This window comes from Euleptes europaea, chromosome 1 (assembly GCF_029931775.1).
Source record: "Euleptes europaea isolate rEulEur1 chromosome 1, rEulEur1.hap1, whole genome shotgun sequence".
NCBI lineage: Eukaryota > Metazoa > Chordata > Lepidosauria > Squamata > Sphaerodactylidae > Euleptes > Euleptes europaea.
In genome coordinates, this window is record NC_079312.1 from 20,648,780 (window position 1) to 20,667,526 (window position 18,747).

General features: G+C 43.6%; 1 protein-coding gene across 1 annotated transcript; it reads right to left on the reverse strand.

The window, feature by feature from the left end:
* Nucleotides 1–7,682: 7,682 nt before the first annotated feature.
* LOC130473208 (vomeronasal type-2 receptor 26-like) lies at nt 7,683–16,889 on the reverse strand. The gene is made up of 4 exons (XM_056844738.1): nt 16,737–16,889; nt 15,622–15,748; nt 14,460–15,121; nt 7,683–7,751 (listed from the first exon to the last, which is right to left on the reverse strand). Exons 1-4 carry the CDS (start codon nt 16,887–16,889, stop codon nt 7,683–7,685), a joined length of 1,011 nt encoding a protein of 336 aa, XP_056700716.1.
* Nucleotides 16,890–18,747: the final 1,858 nt, after the last annotated feature.

Below are 18,747 nucleotides of genomic sequence, written 5' to 3' on the forward strand. Positions count from 1 at the left end.
GGATATTTGGAACTGGAAGCCATGCAATTGTAAGTGTGTGTAGGTTTGACATTTAAAATTTAAAAACTTAACGTAAAAGCTTGCAAGACTCTTAACGTAAAAGCTTGCAAGACTCTTAACATAAAAGCTTGCAAGTGGCTGATGCCCATGGTTGCTCATCTGACTACTTTTTCTCCCAACACCAGTGCTGAATGTGGATAACAGTGTTAGTCACGGGCCAATGAGAAGTGGCAGTTGAGCCCTTCCGCCAGGCCTGCTGCCCTCAGTAAGCCCCTTCACTGGAAAGACCTTAGATAAGTAGGGTTGCCAGCTCCGGGTTGGGAAATACCTGGAGATTTTGTGGGTGGAGCCTGTGGGTTTGGGAAGGGGAGGGATTTCACTGCCATAGAGTCCAATGGCCAAAGTGGCTATTTTCTCCAGAGGAACTCGCGCCTGGAGATCCGTTGTGATAGCGGGTGATCTCCAGCCACCATCTGGAGGTTAAGCAAACCACAAGAAAAAGAGCACTCCTTCGCTATTACCACAAGGTTTGGAAATCAGCACAGAGATATCCGTACAAAGTGGACACACAACTATCGTGTTTAAACATATAATTAACCAAAGTGCAGTGATACATATAAGGAACACATTCAACTATGTACACAAATATATGCTTTTTTCTAATGCAGTCTTTGTGCAAAAATATTTTCTATTGTAGCAGTAGTTGTAGAAAAGTTCTTTAAAAAGTCCATAAGGTACTATTTATAAATATTCAAATCTTCAGAAGAAGGCAATGGCTTCCCAGCCATTGCCTTCTTCTGAAGATTTGAATATTTATAAATAGTACCTTATGGACTTTTTAAAGAACTTTTCTACAAACTACTGCTACAATAGAAAATATTTTTGCACAAAGACTGCATTAGAAAAAAGCATTGTATATTTGTGTACATAGTTGAATGTGTTCCTTATATGTATCACTGCACTTTGGTTAATTATATGTTTAAACACGATACTTGTGTGTGTGTCCACTTTGTACGGATATCTCTGTGCTGATTTCCAAACCATCTGGAGGTTGGCAACCCTATAGCTAAGTGAAGTCTGTTTGCTTAAGGATTTTGCCTGGAAGCTTAGTGGCTGGTTGTAAGGTGCAAGCACCAGTTGGGAAATGCATTGTAGGATGTTATAGTCAATGGAGGGGGAAGAGAGCTTTATTTTTGTATCATTTAATGTCATGTTAAGACTTCTGCTATGCTTAAGTTCTTTTTTTTAAATTTTGATTGGTTCTACAACGCTAATCCTATTGTATTTACTGAATTTCCCACCCTGTCGATTTGTGTTGACTCTATCTGTGTGATCCACCTTGAGTCCAAGTGAGAAAGGTGGACTATAAATGACGTAAATAAATAAATCTTCAGGTAGAGGCGGCCCATGTATGGGAACCACAAATATTTAGACGTCTCTGTGACTACCTGAAATGTTTTGTGTCTGAAAGCCAGTGTGGTGAGCAAAGAGTGTTGAGCTTGGATTGAGGGGAGCTGGTTCAGATCTCTGCTTAACTCTGGCACAGTGTCTCAGCCTAACCCGTTTTGTATAATAATGAGAAACACTATTGGCAGTAACGGTGAGATGGATGTGAAACCTTCTAAAAGACGTGAAGTGAAGAATTTTGCCCAAAGTTTCTCTCTCTCTTTTTTTTTGTATCCTATTCATATGTGAATTTTACCTCTCCCACCAACTTCCTTTGGGGGTCTATATTATATAGACTGCCAGTTGTTGGGCTGCCAAGGGCCAGAAGGGAGAACTGCAGAGGGATTTGGGGTGGAGGTGGGTGGACTGTGACTGTGGTAGACTCTGAATGTCCTCTTCTCTCTCCCCACCCCAGGATGCTGCGAGGATCTTGGAGAGGTAAGTGGATGTTGCAGCAAAGGTGAATCCTGAATTACAAACTTTAGATCTCTGTTTAAGGGCAGGGTGGGTTTTTTTTATTTATGAAAAGAAAGCTGGAAAACATTCTGGCCCTGTTTTCCCCCCTTGTAGTATGAATCTGAGGATCTCATGTAGATAGGATAGATTAGACCAGGAATGTCAAGCATATGGCCTGGGGGGCGGATCTGGCCCCTCAAGCGCTCTTATCCAGCCACCGGCCACTCTCGATCTGGGCAGGCGAGGCATGGCCTGGCCCGACCAAGTGACATTTATGTCCCTTGCAACAAAGGAGTTCGACACCCCTGGATTAGACAGAACCCGGCATTTAATAGAGATTTTTTAGAAAGAGCGGTCTATAGTTGCAACCTGGGGGGGTATGTTTGATATCAGGGGGATTCAAAACTTACTTGATGGAAAGGTTACTGATAGACCATTTGTATTCTATAATTTGGCTGAAGACCTGGAACTGATTCTCCTGAGAATATACAAAAGGTTCAGTTGAACCCGAAGTAATATTTGAATGCCTTGGCAACTGAGAGGAAATTACAACTGTCCTTCTACAGCAAATGCATCTCTGTTCTCTGACGCAGGCATCTCTGGAGTCGGCAGAGATGTTTAAGTGTGCTGTTGTGATAGCACACTGGATGATGGCTAATCTGTTTCTGGGAGGTCTGCGCATGCTCATGTTCCTTGGAATCGGAGGGGATGCGCTCTGTGTCCCAGTCCCCACCCCAACCCATTCTCCTTTACGTATCTTTTGGTGGCGCTGAGGTGTACTTGGCTACCCCTCCGTAAGAGAAAGCAATGTTGCGTTACTGCAGCAAAAGCAAACAGGAGCTATACTGTTAGGGTTGCCAGGTCCCTCTTTGCCACTGGGAGGAGGTTTTTTGGGTGGCGCCTGAGGAGGGAGGGGAGGGACTTCGATGCCGTAGAGTCCGATTGCCAAAGCGGCCATTGTCTCCAGGTGAACCGATCTCTATCGGCTGGAGATCAGTTGTAATAGCAGGAGATCTCCAGCTAGTACCTGGAGGTTGAGGAAATAAATAGTACTAGGCTCTTGCAATGCAAACAAGCATCAATTAATAATACAAAACTGTGCCTGGAGTACCTGGAGGTTATAGTACCTGGAGGCTGACAACGCTATTTATTGTTGTGCTTTTTTAGGCCTCGTTGTGGCACTTTTAACCAGTATTTAATTCTAGCAGAGGCTTTTTTCTGAGTTTCTGAGGAAGAGGGTTCTAATCTGTGGAAAAAGGTGGCTTAGCTTTCTAGCCTCGCCACTGGGCCCGGTTCAGTAAATAATGGAGGGTGGCTGCCCAGGGTATCGAGCAATAGGGCCTGAGCCCCCCTCAAGGAAGGGAATGCCGTCATGGCCCAGACGTTTGGGACTTTGGTGGCAGGGTGGAAGTTTGCCTCGGCACTTGTGATTCTTCCAACCGCAGCCCGTTGCTTTCATTCACTTGTGGGGCTGGGGGAGAGGGGCTGTCTCCAGGGAATGCTTTCAAAGAGGGAACGTGATCCCTCCCCCTCTGCCCTCGACAAGCTGAAGAAGCCCCGTTAATTCTTATTTTTAGGACGGCAACATAATTAGTGTTTGTGTGGCTTGTGCAGATGGTGGGTAAATCTTGTTTCTCCCCAGGTGCGGGGAGCATCTGAAGCGGCTGGATGCTTTTCCGCCTGAGCCGGAATGGAGGATCCCGGATTTACGTGATTTGAATGCCCACTTGACGCGTCTCACATCGCAATTCAGAGGTAGTGGGAAAACGGGTCCCGGTGGTAGCTGAATGCTGGCCAGTGCAGTAATGGAGAAGAATGGAGGGTGGTAGCTTGGTCCATTGTTCATGCCAACATTATCATTCTTGATGAATGGGGAATGCAGAGATCCGTTTCTGAAGGTCTCTGGAAAATGTCCCAGTCGAAAGGTGCTCTGCAGTATCCACTCGAGCAGGAGGTTGCCTGTTGTGCCCACGCACGGATTACGGTTCTGGTTTTCCCTCATTCCACTCAGGAGGCACAATTTGAGCCGCAGCTCATGGGGTAAGATGTAATGTATGAATCTGCTGTGTGCCAGTCATACTTGTGATTCATACTGTCTATCCCAGTGGTTCCCAACCTTTTTTTGACCAGGGACCACTAGGACTTTTTTGTTCGGTGCAGGGACCCCAAGGTTCAAAATAAAAATTCTGAGAATTTGAAAATAAAGTTTAATCATAACTGTTAGTTAAACATTAAACTTAGAATAATCTTTGAATATATATTTTTATAATAGAGAACTTTTAATTGAAAATATTAATTTATTATGGGTTTATAACTTTGTTTCGCGGACCTTAATTTAGTTCTCGCGGACCCCTGGGGGTCCACGGACCCCTGGTTGGGAACCAGTGGTCTAGTGAGACCAGCAATGGCTTAGGCCCAGAATTCATTTATTAAAATCTTTTTGCTGTGCTTTTTCTCCCACGGAGTAGGACTGAAAACGGTTTGCACGCAAACACACAAATGCACAGAGGACAGTTCAAAATGGAGACGGAGGAGTCTCTATCATCCTGCTACTCAACCAGCCCTTTCTCAGGCCTTTCAAAGGAGAAGTTCTTATAATGCCTCAGACACAGGAGATAGTGGGCAGGAGCACCTAATTTCTCTCAGCATCTGCTACTGGAGAGCTATTTTAGGTAGATTCTGGGGTTGAACCTGGAATGATTTACCTGCGGAGCAGGCACGCTTCACCCCTGAGCCACACCCACTCCCCAAATGAGAGTCACCAAGGAACGTTTGTTCTTACAGGCTCAAAGGTGATGCATATCACTAACTTTATTTGTGAACAAAAGGGGCGTCTGAGGGTATCAGAAATGCAAAATGGTGGCTTTTTTTGACAAGCCTTTTTTGCTCAGATGCACAACAAATATCCTGCGTTTCTCCTGCTCCCCTACCGAATAAGCCCTCTAAGCTGGAGTTGGCAGGTCCTGTCGTGAAACAGAACCGAAATGAAACTTTGTAGAGCTTCTAACATCTTTGAACCTCATCTTTGAACCTTTTGCTTCTGAAGTGTGGCTTTGTGAGGGAGCTTTCAGTCTGGCTGAAATCCAAGATTGTTTATATAGCATTTACTGTTGAGCATGGGAATGAGTTTCTCTCACCTGTTACTCACTGTGCTCACGCAGGACCCAGAGGCAGGTCTGAGAGAATCTCTGAATTTAAGCATCTCCAGACCTGGCGAGAAACCTTGTATATTTTTAGCCCAACAGCTGGTTTATTGAGAATGTTGAAAAATAACACATTGACAGATGTCAAAACTCATATTTTGCAAGAATGTGCTTGATACCTCCTTCCCTGTGCTTGATATCTTTTCACTGCATGATTGTTCCCTTGGAATAGTGGGTAAAATAGGTATTCTGAACACATTTGTGCGGTGGTTTAATCTCTGCTCTCTTTTCTTCCCCAGATTCTTTGATATCATTATTTCAGCAACAGAAAGGTATATTTCTAGGATACAGAACCTACTTACTTATATACTGCTGTAAAGTGCTTTTACAGGAGCCCCATGGCACAGAGTGGTAAGCTGCAGTACTGCAGTCCAAGCTCTGCTCACGACCTGAGTTCGATCCCCACAAACCACCCCGTAAACAAAGTCTGCCTAGGAAACGTGAGGATGTGACGTCACCCCATGGGTCAGGAATGACCCAGTGCTTGCACAGGGGACCTTTACCTTTTTAAAAGTGTTTTTACCCTGTCTTTCTCTGCAAGGGGCCTCTATGTGGGGTGGGAGCTGGTCCAAGCAGGGCACTTATATTTCATGGGAATTTCATAGTTCTGTTCCAGGACTCTGGAAACAAATGGGGGCAAAGATAGGGAGGGAGAAGCTCCATCCACTCACTTCTGGTGGTTTTCAACATGGCACCACCCACTTCCATTCTCTGTTCGTGCAAACTACTTAAAGGGCTATGCCAGGTAGGATGAGGCAAATGTGGTGATCATACAGGTGGTCAAGCACACAATGCAAAGCTGCCACTTGAAAATGTCTTTTAGAAAAATTATTTTAGAGGATTCTATGGTAATTTAGCCCTAGGAAACTAGCAGCAGAATTCATTAATTAGTAAATATTAATAAAATAACATGTAACTGAACAACTATTCTGCTTACCTATTGTAACGTAGGTTGCAGGTTCCTAAGATTTTTAACCTAATGTTTAAAGAACTATTCCAAATCAATTGTATTTGCTTATGTATGTTTTATAACGTGGTTTTATTCTATGAGTGTATTTGCCTTGATTACAGTGTGGGGTAGAGGTTAAGAGCGGCAGACTCTTATCTAGAGAACCTGCTTCGATTCCCCACTCCTCCAAATGAATGGCGGACTCTAATCTGGTGAACTGGGTTCACTTCCCCATTCCTACACATGAAGCCAGCTGGGTGACCTTGGGCCAGTCACAGTTCTCTCTGAACTCTCTCAGCCTCACCTACCTCACAAGGTGTCGTTGTTGGGAGGGGAAGGTGATTGTAAGCTGCTCTGAAACTCCTTAAAAGTGGGGTATAAAAACCAACTCTTCTATAATAGATCCCCTGATGAAGCCACAGGTGTAATAATAAGGGATTTATTCAACAACTTGATTCTTTCTTCTGTTTGCCGACTAAGTATAAGGCAGCTTCATATGTGGTCTTTTGAAAACCAGTAGAGAAAGCTATCTAGAGTGCATGGATCCAAGCCAGTAAGCTGACCCCATCCCCCATATACATGCACCCCAGTGACGGCTATGTGGCTTGTATCTTTCTCTGTGCTTGGCAACCCTACCACTTTTGGCTGAGATTTCTATTATTTCTATGATGCTTTCATTGCCAATGTGTGCAAAGTCTGTACAGTAATAGAACATCCCAGTCCTACATGCAGTGCTTGCATTGCTATTAGCAGCAGCTTGTATGTAATGTAACGGTTAAGAGAGTGAGCAGTGAACAACCAGGTCCCCAGTTCAAATCTTGCCTCAGTCATGAAGTGGCCCTTCGAAAAGCCACCTTCACCCTCACATCTGCCATGTGGAAAAAAATGATCTACTTTACAGGGTGTTTGTACAGATCACGTGAACATACCAACATATCATCCATACCAACATATCATAAACAAACATCTGGCACTAATAATGACAATTCTATTAATTTCTCGCAGGTGCGTTATCCTCCTGGTGGTTCTTACCATCATTTTCCTCTCTTCTTTCTCCTTACAGAAAATATACCCTTGAATCTAGCGATGGTTTCCCCCACAAAAAATCCTGTCTGAGGACTGCAAATGTTGGGATTGGAAGACAGATCAGTCTGACCAGGAATCAAGGGAGATTTGAACCCCAAAAAAGTCTTTGTGTGCTGGGATGGGAGAGATTCTTTTGAGAGAGATCTTGGCAGGATCCCTTTGGGAAGTGCTAAAGAATGGGGTGCGGTGGTGGTTGTATTCTTGAAAAGGGACAGTTCACCTTTGGCACACAGGAAGGGATCTGTCCTGTAGGCAGGTCAGTTTGGGGTCTTCAAAACCCTTCCTTCCTCCAGGATCGCTGAACTGGGAGCATGAGGGGATCAGAGTGTCTCTGAATGGCGCTGAAGAGCCGGGGTGTGTGGGGGAGCGGATCGCAGTGCAGATATAGCAGTCCAGTCCATTGTTCTAAAGGGAGCCTCTCCCTTTAGAGGGATCGCTGATCTTTTCTACTGGCTGAAATGGAAAAGGCCAGCTTAGTTGCTGGTGATGTTCTAGGCAAACCTTGTCTGTTTAGAGTGGCCGCTGTTCCATAGCAGAGTCCCTCAGCCAATGAGGAGCCTCCTAGGGAAGTTCTGATGGCAGAAGGTGCGGGGAGAGATCCAGTCGAGATGCTGTTCCAAGATGGAACATGAAATATCGCTAAACGGGGGTAAGGTGATCTTCAGGTGCGGCAAAGGTGTCTTTTAAAAAGAGAAGCTTTGATGGCTCCTTTCTACATTTGTGTGCATGTGTTTGGGAGATATTCTACAATAAATGCAATAAAGATTTCTATTTCTGAAATATCGTTATCATTATCAATAATAATTCAATTTATATCCCACTCCCTTCCCGACCAGATTTCTTGAAACAATTATATCTTGAAATATTGTCGAAGGCTTTCACGGTCAGAGTTCATTGGTTCTTGTAGGTTATCCGGGTTGTGTAACCGTGGTCTTGGAATTTTCTTTCCTGACGTTTCGCCAGCAGCTGTGGCAGGCATCTTCAGAGTAGTAACACTGAAGGACAGTGTCTCTCAGTGTCAAGTGTGTAGGAAGAGTCAGAGAGGGGTTGGGTTTGAGCTGAGTACTGTCCTGCAGACGTAATGTGCTAATCATTGTCCTGTAAGTATCAAGATAATGTACTAATGAGAGTGTGGTATGTTAATATGAAAGCATTGTATCCTGGAATGATCTGGTAATGTGTGAAATCCAAAGCTAATCTGCATGGCTATTGTTGACTGTAGCCTTTGTTAGTCTGGAGGTTTTTCAGGGCAGGAAGCCAAGCCTTATTCATTCTTAAACTCTCTTCTTTTCTGTTAAAGTTGTGCTGATGTTTATGAATTTCAATGGCTTCTCTGTGCAATCTGCCAAAATAGTTGGTAGAATTGTCCAGTCTTTCAGTGTTTTGGAATAAGACCCTGTGTCCTGTTTGTGTCAGTCCAAGTTCAGCCACTGCTGATTTCTCAGGTTGGCCAAGTCTGCAGTATCTTTCATGTTTTTTTATCCTTGTTTGTATGCTGCGTTTTGTGGTCCCGATGTAAACCATCTTAATAATATCCATCCAAACATTCAGTTTACCATGGAAAAGGAAATTGAGGGTAAACTCCCATTTCTTGATACCCTTGTCATCCGTAAAACAAACTTTCAGTTAGGTCACAAGGTCTACCGGAAACCAACTCACACAGATCGCTATTTACACAAAAACTCCAACCACCACCCCCGACAAAAAAGAGGAATAATCAAAACATTAATGGACCGTGCAAGACGGATCTGTGAACCAGTTTCTCAAGGAAGAAACTAATCATTTAAATCACGCACTGCTAGCAAACGGCTATTCCAAGAATGAAATCAGAAGGGCCATTAAACCAAACAAAAATCAGAAAACTCAGGAAAAACAGTCTCCCATAGGAAAGGTATTCTTGCCATTTATTAAAGGAGTCACTGATAGGATGGAGAAACCTTTGAAAAAACATAACCTACAAACAGTGTTTAAACCCACCAAGAAAATACAACAAATGCTACGATCAGCAAAAGACAAAAGAGACCCCCTCACCTCTGCAGGAGTATATCTTATACCTTGCAGCTGTGGAGAAGTTTACATCGGGACCACAAAACGCAGCATACAAACAAGGATAAAAGAACATGAAAGATACTGCAGACTTGGCCAACCTGAGAAATCAGCAGTGGCTGAACATGGACTGACACAAACAGGACACAGGGTCTTATTCCAAGACACTGAAAGACTGGACAATTCTACCAACTATTTTGGCAGATTGCACAGAGAAGCCATTGAAATTCATAAACATCAGCACAACTTTAACAGAAAAGAAGAGAGTTTAAGAATGAATAAGGCTTGGCTTCCTGCCCTGAAAAACCTCCAGACTAACAAAGGCTACAGTCAACAATAGCCACGCAGATTAGCTTTGGATTTCACACATTACCAGATCATTCCAGGATACAATGCTTCCATATTAACATACCACACTCTCATTAGTACATTATCTTGATACTTACAGGACAGTGATTAGCACATTACGTCTGCAGGACAGTACTCAGCTCAAACCCAACCCCTCTCTGACTCTTCCTACACACTTGACACTGAGAGACACTGTCCTTCAGTGTTACTACTCTGAAGATGCCTGCCACAGCTGCTGGCGAAACGTCAGAAAAGAAAATTCCAAGACCACGGTTACACAACCCGGATAACCTACAAGAACCAATTATATCTTGCCTTTCTCCATGGCTCAAGGCATGTAACAATTCATAATTACAACAAACAATAAAACCCAGCCCCCATAGGGTTTTCTTCAAACTTAAAAAAAATACTACACCCTATTTTACAACCCTGGTATCCTATGCTCCAGTGAAATCGGTGGATATCCACAGTGGCTGCTAGTATTTGTTTTTATCCTAGTCAGGTGTATGATGAGGCTGACATATAGCGTACACTTTTGCGATTCAGATCTCTCAATTTTTCCCCCTGAAAAAGCTAAAGAGTGGATAGGAATTCTTTTAAGGAAGAGTACTTACTAAACATGTAACAGCTGCCATTTTGTCAAGGGGTACTGATCTCTGTAGTTTGGAGATCAGTTATGTTTTCATGAGACCTCTGGGTGATACCTGGAAGTGGACAATCATAGAGTTGGAAGGGACCACCAGGGTCATCTAGTCCAGCAGGTGGTGAGAAGGGTTCCATCGCTTTGGCAGGGTGGGGGAAGCTTGCTCAGGAGAGTGCAGCAGGTAAAGTAGTCATATCCCCATCCCTGACCAAGGACCAGGTATGGCAGGTCCAGGCAGTGTTGATAGAGCATCAGTCCATCTTTACAAACCTCCCCGGAAAAACCCAAGTAGCATTGTGCAGAGTTGACTTGGGGGGTTAGCACTACCTCTTCACCGAGACACTGGCCCAAATACCCATTATCAATAGGGGTAAGGGGTTAAAAGAAATAAAGAGCCTTGGTCTGAAATGTACTTTCTGAATGTCCTCGGGCCTCTCTTGAGATTTTGGTACATAAGCCAGAATTGACACGGGGTTGGACTCAGACTCCTTTACTGTGTTACTGGCCCAACCACCACTATCAATAGGGAAAAGGGGTTAAAAGTAGTAATGGGCCTTGGGCTAGGATGTACTTTTTGAAAGTCCTTGGGCCTCACCTGAGATTTTGGTATGCAAGCCAGGCAAAACGGTTCAATTTTAGTGCAAACTACAAGTAATGAAAAAGGGTTATGAGAAAGTGTCAACAAAAGAACGGGTGATGGTAAGAATAAATCTAATTGAAAGTGTTGTAAAGGTGTGAATTACAGGTAATGTTAAGGATACATAAGTGAAATGTTTGTAATGTAAGCATATGTTGTTTATGGTTAAGTAAAATAAGAAATGTTTAGTAAAAATGTGTTCTAGGATAACCCAGGGTGTTCATGTCTATTCATTGCCTAGGAGAGGTTTGTAAACCTCCCCTGAAGCAATGATCTTAGAAGGTGGGACATGTGACGGATAAGGGGGTTAATCTGCAGCAAGAGCTGACAGACAGAGAGTGGGTGGAGCCAGAGAGCTGACACTCTGAGCGACGGAAAAGCATTCGAAGCTTGGGACCCAGCCTGGATAGGAGGCTGTGAAAGGAGTCGAAGCTTGGGACCCAGCCAGAGAAGGCTGTGATAGATTCAGAGCTGGGTGAAGGGACAAAGAAGAAGCCAGACTGTACTCTGTGAACCTGAGGGGTTCTGTGAAAGCCAAAGCTATTGACGCACACAACCTGTGGTAGTGACAGGAGTGAGAATTGGGATAGACAGGGCCCATTCTCAAGTCACAAGGGGAATGAGTCTTTGAGGTAGAGCTATTCCGGTAGCAGGAAGGTGTGGAGGATTACAGCCACTAAGGTGGGGTAGTTAGAGAGCTAGGCTGGGGACAGAGTCTGAGAGTCTGCGTCTGAATAATAGTCCTGAGGGATAGAACTAAGCTTGAAACAGAATCTGAGTAAGCTTGAAACTGAGAACTGAAGGAACTTGAGTGAAAAAAACATCTAAGCTATTTCTCTGAAGTAATCTTGTGTATATAAACCTGACTTTGAGTTTTCCCTCCAAATTTCTGCCTTTTCTTGAAAACTAATCTCTGTGAGTTCTCTTCAATAAACTTCCCTGTTTTGTCTGTTTAAGTTAAAAAGCCTCTTGTCTCCTATTTCTCACTGAGGTAAATACTGGTGTGGGACTGGAGAAGAAGGAAAATAATCTCCTCACAAATATACTCAGGCCAATGCTTTTTCCCTCAGCATATACAGCTGGGCTGAGTGAGATATTGAAGTGGTTGAAAGGGGGGGGGGGTTATACCATGGTAAGCAGAATCAGATCAAGTACCATAACATCAACACATCATTACTTACGCATCAAATCTAGTAGAGGGAGACTTGGAGAAAACGTATGGCTTAAGAATAGCAGTTGCTGTAGCAGTGATGCCACCAATGGCCAGGTCACCCGGCCTGTAATAGTTCAGGGTTTTTTTTCCCGATCAGTTATCACATTGAAGGGGAACTTTGCCTTCAGCACCCCGCAGGAGAGATGGGGCAGCAGCCCAGAGAGCAGCAACAGCAGCAGCAGGGGCATCCTGGGTGTGTCTGCTAAAGCCGCTTCCCAAATCCATCAAACTAGAAGGGGCTCAAAAGCTCCTGCAGTGCGGAGATTGTGCTTATACTGATGGAGCCCAATGCTGGATTCTGATGCAAGGGATGACCCTGACTCACACGACAGCACAGCTCTCTCGCCAACCTGCCTTAATTCTCAGCCACGGTCCTTAGGAGATACTTATGCCCCAGCTGTTTCAAACTCAGTTTGACAAATTACCATGCATTATTGTCGATTCTGACATTAGGAAAGGACTCCTGAGTGCTGGTAAGAACAGAAATTCAACATGATTTTCATAATTATAAGGTGAAGGGCCACCTCTGCAGCATCCTTGACACTGTGTGTGGCTCCATGCTCAGGTGCCTGGCTGGAAAAGATGTACCTGTGAAACTCAGCACTTTGGTCCTCTACTCTTTCACAGTTCAACAAGGGGACAGTGAGATCCGACTGAGCCTTACAGAATTTAACATCAAGCGGTTCCATTTTGATGTATACCAATGTTTCCAAAATATGTGTTAGTTATTCTGAAACATTCTGACCATATTGGAGCTGCCTGATAGTTCATCTAGCCTCCCTTTTCCTGCTTCAACTGGTATTGGGACTCTGGTGTCCCAAACAGAGGTCTTTCCCAGCCCTGCTTCCTTAGATGGCCATGAGCATAAGAGAACTGTGAGGAAGAAAAACCAATGCATCCGCCTTCCATGCCTCTAGTGTGAATTATGTTACCTAAATCTTTAAATTAAAGAAAAATAAATATTCCTACTCAAAATTCTCCCTTCACCCCTTCTGGACCCTTCATATAGCAGGGAACTGTTCCTGTTGGCAGCAGAGAATAGGACTCGCAATAATGGTTCTGGACCCTTCATATAGCAGGGAATTGTTCCTGTTGGCAGCAGAGAATAGGACTCGCAATAACGGGTTTAAATTGAGGGCAGAAAGGTATTGGCTGGATATTAGGATTTTCTTTTTACAATAAAAGTTGTTTGACAGTGTAATCGGCAGCGAGTCATTTTGTAGATGCTTAAGGTTGAAATCTGTTTGAGCTTGTCAGAGTCAGCCCTCTCAAGAAAAGCCAAGACATTAGTTTGTTTTCTGCAGCTGCAGTTTTAGCTGTGAATTAATGGCACTTTCTACCACCAGAAGAATACACATGCACAGGAAGTCCGACCATTGATCCACTAGGGTCAGTATTGCTTACTCAGACTGACAACACGTCTCCATGGTCTGAGGAACAGGTCTTTCCCATCACCTAGGACTTAATCCCTTAAACTGGAGATGTTGGGGATTGAACCTGGGACATTCAGCTTGCACCCAGATGCTCTACCAGTGAGCCACACTTCCTTTCAAAATATATTTGTAGCTCTGGAAAAGAATTCATCAAGAAATTCAGTTAATGTTAAATATTAAGTTAACATTTGATCCCAAATTCTATGTACTCAGTATAGTGCCATCTAACTTACCTGCGAAATTTCAGGACGTTTTAAAATATGCCACTACCGCGGCTAGAACGGTTCTTGCAAGAACTTGGAAACAAACCCACATACCCGAAATAGAAGACTGGAAAGAAAAACTATTGGAATATGCTAGCATGGCTAAGATGACTTTCGAGATTAATTTAAAATCTACTGAATCTACAGAGCAATTCCATGATAAGTGGATGTCATTCTATACCTATATGAATTCCAGTTAATTGAATGTAACACGATGGTTATGTAATATTTAACTTGTTATACACAATAGTAATGTAATTTTAGACCGTCATACAATAGAATACGAATATAAGTAATAACAGAATGACATTATGTAATAGTTTTTTTTAGTATAGAGAATGTCTCTTAACATACAATTGAGCTTATTTTTTATTATTGTTTTGTTTTTATACTCATAATGTTTAATCCCTCCCTTTTTTATCCTGTACCCCTTCAATTATATAAATAAAATTTAAAAAATATATATATTTGTAGCTGTATATTCACTTCTGCATTCACATGCTCATCCAGTTCCCTTAAAGAGGCCATTATGTTTCATCATTAGGTGTTCCTTTGCATTCAGATGAGGCCTCAGTATAATAATGTAGCATTTGGGAAGAAAGATGAATCCCAATAGCCCCAAACTGGAAGCCAAGATGGAGAAGACCTGCACAGCAACCATGTATTTCCCCTTTGTGCTCAGGTAGGTGGGCACAAAGGACACCCAAACACTGCAGAACACCAACATGCTGAAGGCGATCAGCTTGGCTTCATTGAAGGCCCCAGGCAGCTTCCTGGCTAGGAAAGCCACCGTGAAGGAGACTGCGGCCAGGAAGCCCATGTAGCCAAGGGCAGCATAAAACATGGCGACAGAACCTTCGTTACATTGCAGGATGATCTGTCCATGCTGGGAGTGCATGTCAGCCTCTGGGAAGGGGGGAGAGATGGCCAGCCAGAGAATGCAGATGCCCACTTGAATACCGGAACAGGAAAAGACAATGGAGTTTGCAAAGCTCTTCCCCGCCCATTTCCTCATCCTGCTACTTGGCTTTGAGGCCATGAAGGCCACCACCACAGTGACAGTCTTGGCCAACACCGAAGAGACAGCGACGGAGAAGATGATGCTGAAGGCAGTTTGTCGGAGAAGGCAGGTCACCTTCTGGGGCTGACCAATGAAGAGAAAAGAGGAGAGAAATGAAAGCTGGAGGGAAATGAGGAGAACGTAGGTGAGGTCCCGATTGTTGGCTTTGACAATGGGAGTCTTTAAGTAGTTAATGAAGATTCCCAAAACAAAACTTGTAATTAGTGTGAAGAAAAGAGTAACAACATTTAGGATGATCCCCAAAGGTTCTTCATAGGACAGGAAGGTTATATGCTTGGGAACACATTGGTCTCGGATCTGGTTTGGATGCTGATCTTCTGGACAGTTATCACAATGACTTGCATCTGAAAAGAACGTATTAATTTCAGTAGCACCACATCTGCTTTACAACCATTAATTGATAATATATATCTGGAAGTGAATACTTACAGGCTGGGAAAGCAGGACAAGATAGGGAGGAGAGAGAAACCAGGAAGTAACAGCTCATGATAGAGATGGAGTTGGGGGCAATTTCATAGCCAGATTGCACTCCTTCATTGCTGAAGGTCCTGAGCTTAATCCTTAGCATCCCCAGCCAAAACCATGTCAGACCTCTGATATAGCCCTCAAGCTCTGGCCAATGAATGCCAAGCAAAATGTGGATCGTTCTGGCCAACGATTCCCAAAGCCTCACTTGGCATAAGGCACTTTGTATGTGGTCCTGACTGCAGTGGAATGACTGGTTAGGTGAGCCACAGAGGAGAAACTGAGGCTGGGAAGAAAGCATCATTTTTCTCCCTATCCTTCCCTCCAACTGGGGCTCTCATATATGACCTACCTTCTGAAGTGGAGATGGTCCCTTCCGCACATGTTACACAATCATAGCAGCAGAGAGGTTCTCCTTCCTTAATCGCCTTGGCGTATCCAGGTGGACAGCTCTCGGTGCACCTAGAACGAGGCAGGATCTAAGCATCAAGAGAATGAGTGTCAAGGAAAACTTCAAGGAAAATGTCAATGAAAATACTTTCTTGTCTCCATGTGTGTGAGCTCTATAGAAATTATTCATCCATTTGGAAATGACTCAACTGGACCTCCAGTGTAGTATGTGAAACCGAGGCACTCTTGCTGGTTCACTGTATCATGGCAGAGACACAGCTTTGCCGCATGTGCTCTGGCTGCTGTGCAGTAGCAGGGCTAGGGGTGGAGGTCTGATCAGAGAGGCCTGAAGGGCAAGATGCCAGAGACATTTGAAGCAGTGGATTCAAATGTTCGCATGAGGAGCCCATGCGAGGGAAGGAGGGATGGTGTGAGAACATCATTGGGAGAACCTGACCCCTTGTTAAGGAAGAAATGGCACACTGTCAGCCTGCTCCAAAAAATTAAGAAGAGTGATCAACAGAAGGAAAAAGAGCCAGAAGCTATCGATCCCTCCCCTTTTGAGCTAAGGCCACGGGACTACTCAGGGCAGCATCCTGGCAATGGCCCAAGTCTAGCATGGAAGAGCAAGTGAAGGCTAGCTGCACTCTTCTGGCAATCACCACGAATAAGATCTGCCTTTGACCACCCCCAAATGTGTATTCCATCACATTTTCCCCTGCCATTCTTATTCCTTGGATTATTAGATAGTAAACATCGACAGAAGGTATTTCAATTTTGTATCGTGTGTAGTAACTGACATTTGCGTGTGTGTGTTTGTGTGTGTAATGTGTTGTAAAGTTACAGCTGACTCATGGTAACCCAGTAGGATTTTCAAGGCAAGAGGCTAATGGAGGTGGTTTGCCATTGCCTTCCTCTGCATAACAACCCTGGTATTCCATCTGAATACTAACCAGGTCCAACCCAGCTCAGCTTCTGAGATCTGATGAGATCAGGCTAGCCTGGGCCATCCAGGTGAGAGCAACAATGGATTACAGCTATTAATGTCAATGAAATGTGAACAATTTTCTTCCCCACCTCATTAAACCATGTGGGCCACACAATGGCATCCTGATCGATGGTGAACTTGATCTCTGCAGACGATTGTCTCTCTACTCTCCCAACGTTAACTCTAACAATTGACTGATTGCATGCCACCACCCAGTTCACGATATCAAAGTTGACGGCCATGTCTCCATCCTCATCAAAATAAACTCCTTCCATTGAAGCATTGAAAAACTGGAAGTTTCTGAGGAAAGGATGAAGCTAGAATTACAAAGAAAATGCCAACATTTAGAAATACAGGAAGCCATGTTGGATATTTCAGCCTTCCTCTTTTGGAGCCTCAGTCTTCTATGATCCAGGGCCAGTGCACAGGGCCTTCCGAATCCATGTCTTTTTCACACTGGCAGTGTGAATCTGTAGAAACATAAAATGGTTTTGCATCACAAAAAGGAGTTTTCAAGCTGGGGCCACTATTAGCATTGGGCCAAGTGAGGCACAGTTCTTCTAGCAGAAGATGTTGGACATCATCAAAAGGCAGCAAGTAGTAATTTATAAGAATCACTATAATTCTACAGTACATGGGTTAGGAGGACTGTTTTGAATTTTCTTAAGAATGCTGTGTCTATAAGAAAAACCTGTTGGATCTTCATAGCACTATTTGTCCAGGCGTAAGTAAATGTGGTTGGGATGGAAGTCATGTGACTCTGGCAGCAACACAGAGCTCGTATCATTCAACAGCCTCCATTATAAACTGTATAGATGATCTTGCTATCCTTATGCCTAATGCACTTGGGTATGGCCTTCATGCCTTCTTCTGAGGGTATCACCATGCTAAAAAACTCCCTGATCCTTATGAACAGTGTGGATCGATGTGCAGATGTGTCCATGTATGTGTTTCTGGGTCATATTTCATATTGAATCCTAAGATGGTTAGGTCTGGAGCTGCTTCTGCTACATGTTCCCTGCACACTTATAGCTCAAATACACCTCACCCAATGGAGGATGGGTCTTAGGGGACTCTTCAGGCTGAGCTGGATCAGGAACATCTTAAACTTGGAAATGGGCTAGATTTCATTTTGTCTCTATATGTAAAATCTTCTCAGAGTATGAATGTACAATTGGCCAATTGACAGAAATTCTCAGAGAGCCCAAGAGAAGGAATACCTGCCATGGCTTCAACTTCTGGAGTCCCAGCCAGCCTCTACTCGACATCCGATTGGATCGGGATAAGTAGGCAGCATTCAAGGCATGGGCCACCACCTGGATTGAGTTGTAAATGCTGTAGCTGTCTTGAGACAGGATACTTTCTAGCTCAACTTGGGATGGGGTCTCCAGTTTCTCTTTCTCTCTGCATCTTTTCCCACCTTTCACAGACAGTACATGATTTGAATAAAAACAACGAAATGCTCCCTTTCCAATTTTACTGAGGGTAGAGAGAAAGGACTTCAAATTGTCATTTTTGGTTTTTGTGTTTTTCTGGATCAAAAAGGAAAAAGAACCATGGATGTGATGTTTAACAAAATGAGCGAGAAAGAACCTCAAGCTGAGATCATGCAAGATCGCTGTAATCCATACTCTCCCCACATTGAATGATTTTGTTTTTTCAGCATATGTGATCATAAATTCCAGAATAATCATGGAGTGGGAGTCCCCATAGTAAACGACTACATTACAGTTTCTCTGCATGAAAAAGGAATACATCAATAAACTTAACTTCTTGGGTTTGTAATTCAATTCTAAGATGCTTTCTTTGAAGGCAATGCAAATCCCACTCCTGATGAGAACAGGGGTCAAGGTCCTCAGGAATCTTTCTCCTTTGTCATTGTCTGGAGCAAGGAGACCGATCCACGTCCATCTGAAATGCAGCAGCATCTTGACAATCCCCATGAAATATAAATCTTGCTTTGGGCCCATCCGGTAGAAAAAAGGCAGCTGAACTTCATCTTTGAGCACATGATTAACAAAACCATAGCTGATCTACCAGAGAAAGGAAGAGACTAGTGTTGGTCTTGTAGTGAGGACAAAAACATATTTGTTAATCTAT

Coding starts and splice junctions, on each gene's coding strand:
- LOC130473208 (XM_056844738.1), bottom strand. CDS start 16,889: ATGGCCGTCAACTTTGATATCGTGAACTGGGTGGTGGCATGCAATCAG. Junction 15,122..15,621: donor GACCATCTCCACTTCAGAAG/GTAGGTCATATA, acceptor ATAACTGTCCAG/AAGATCAGCATCCAAACCAG. Junction 7,752..14,459: donor TCAATGAAGCCAAGCTGATC/GCCTTCAGCATG, acceptor ATCTTGGAACAG/CATCTCGACTGGATCTCTCC.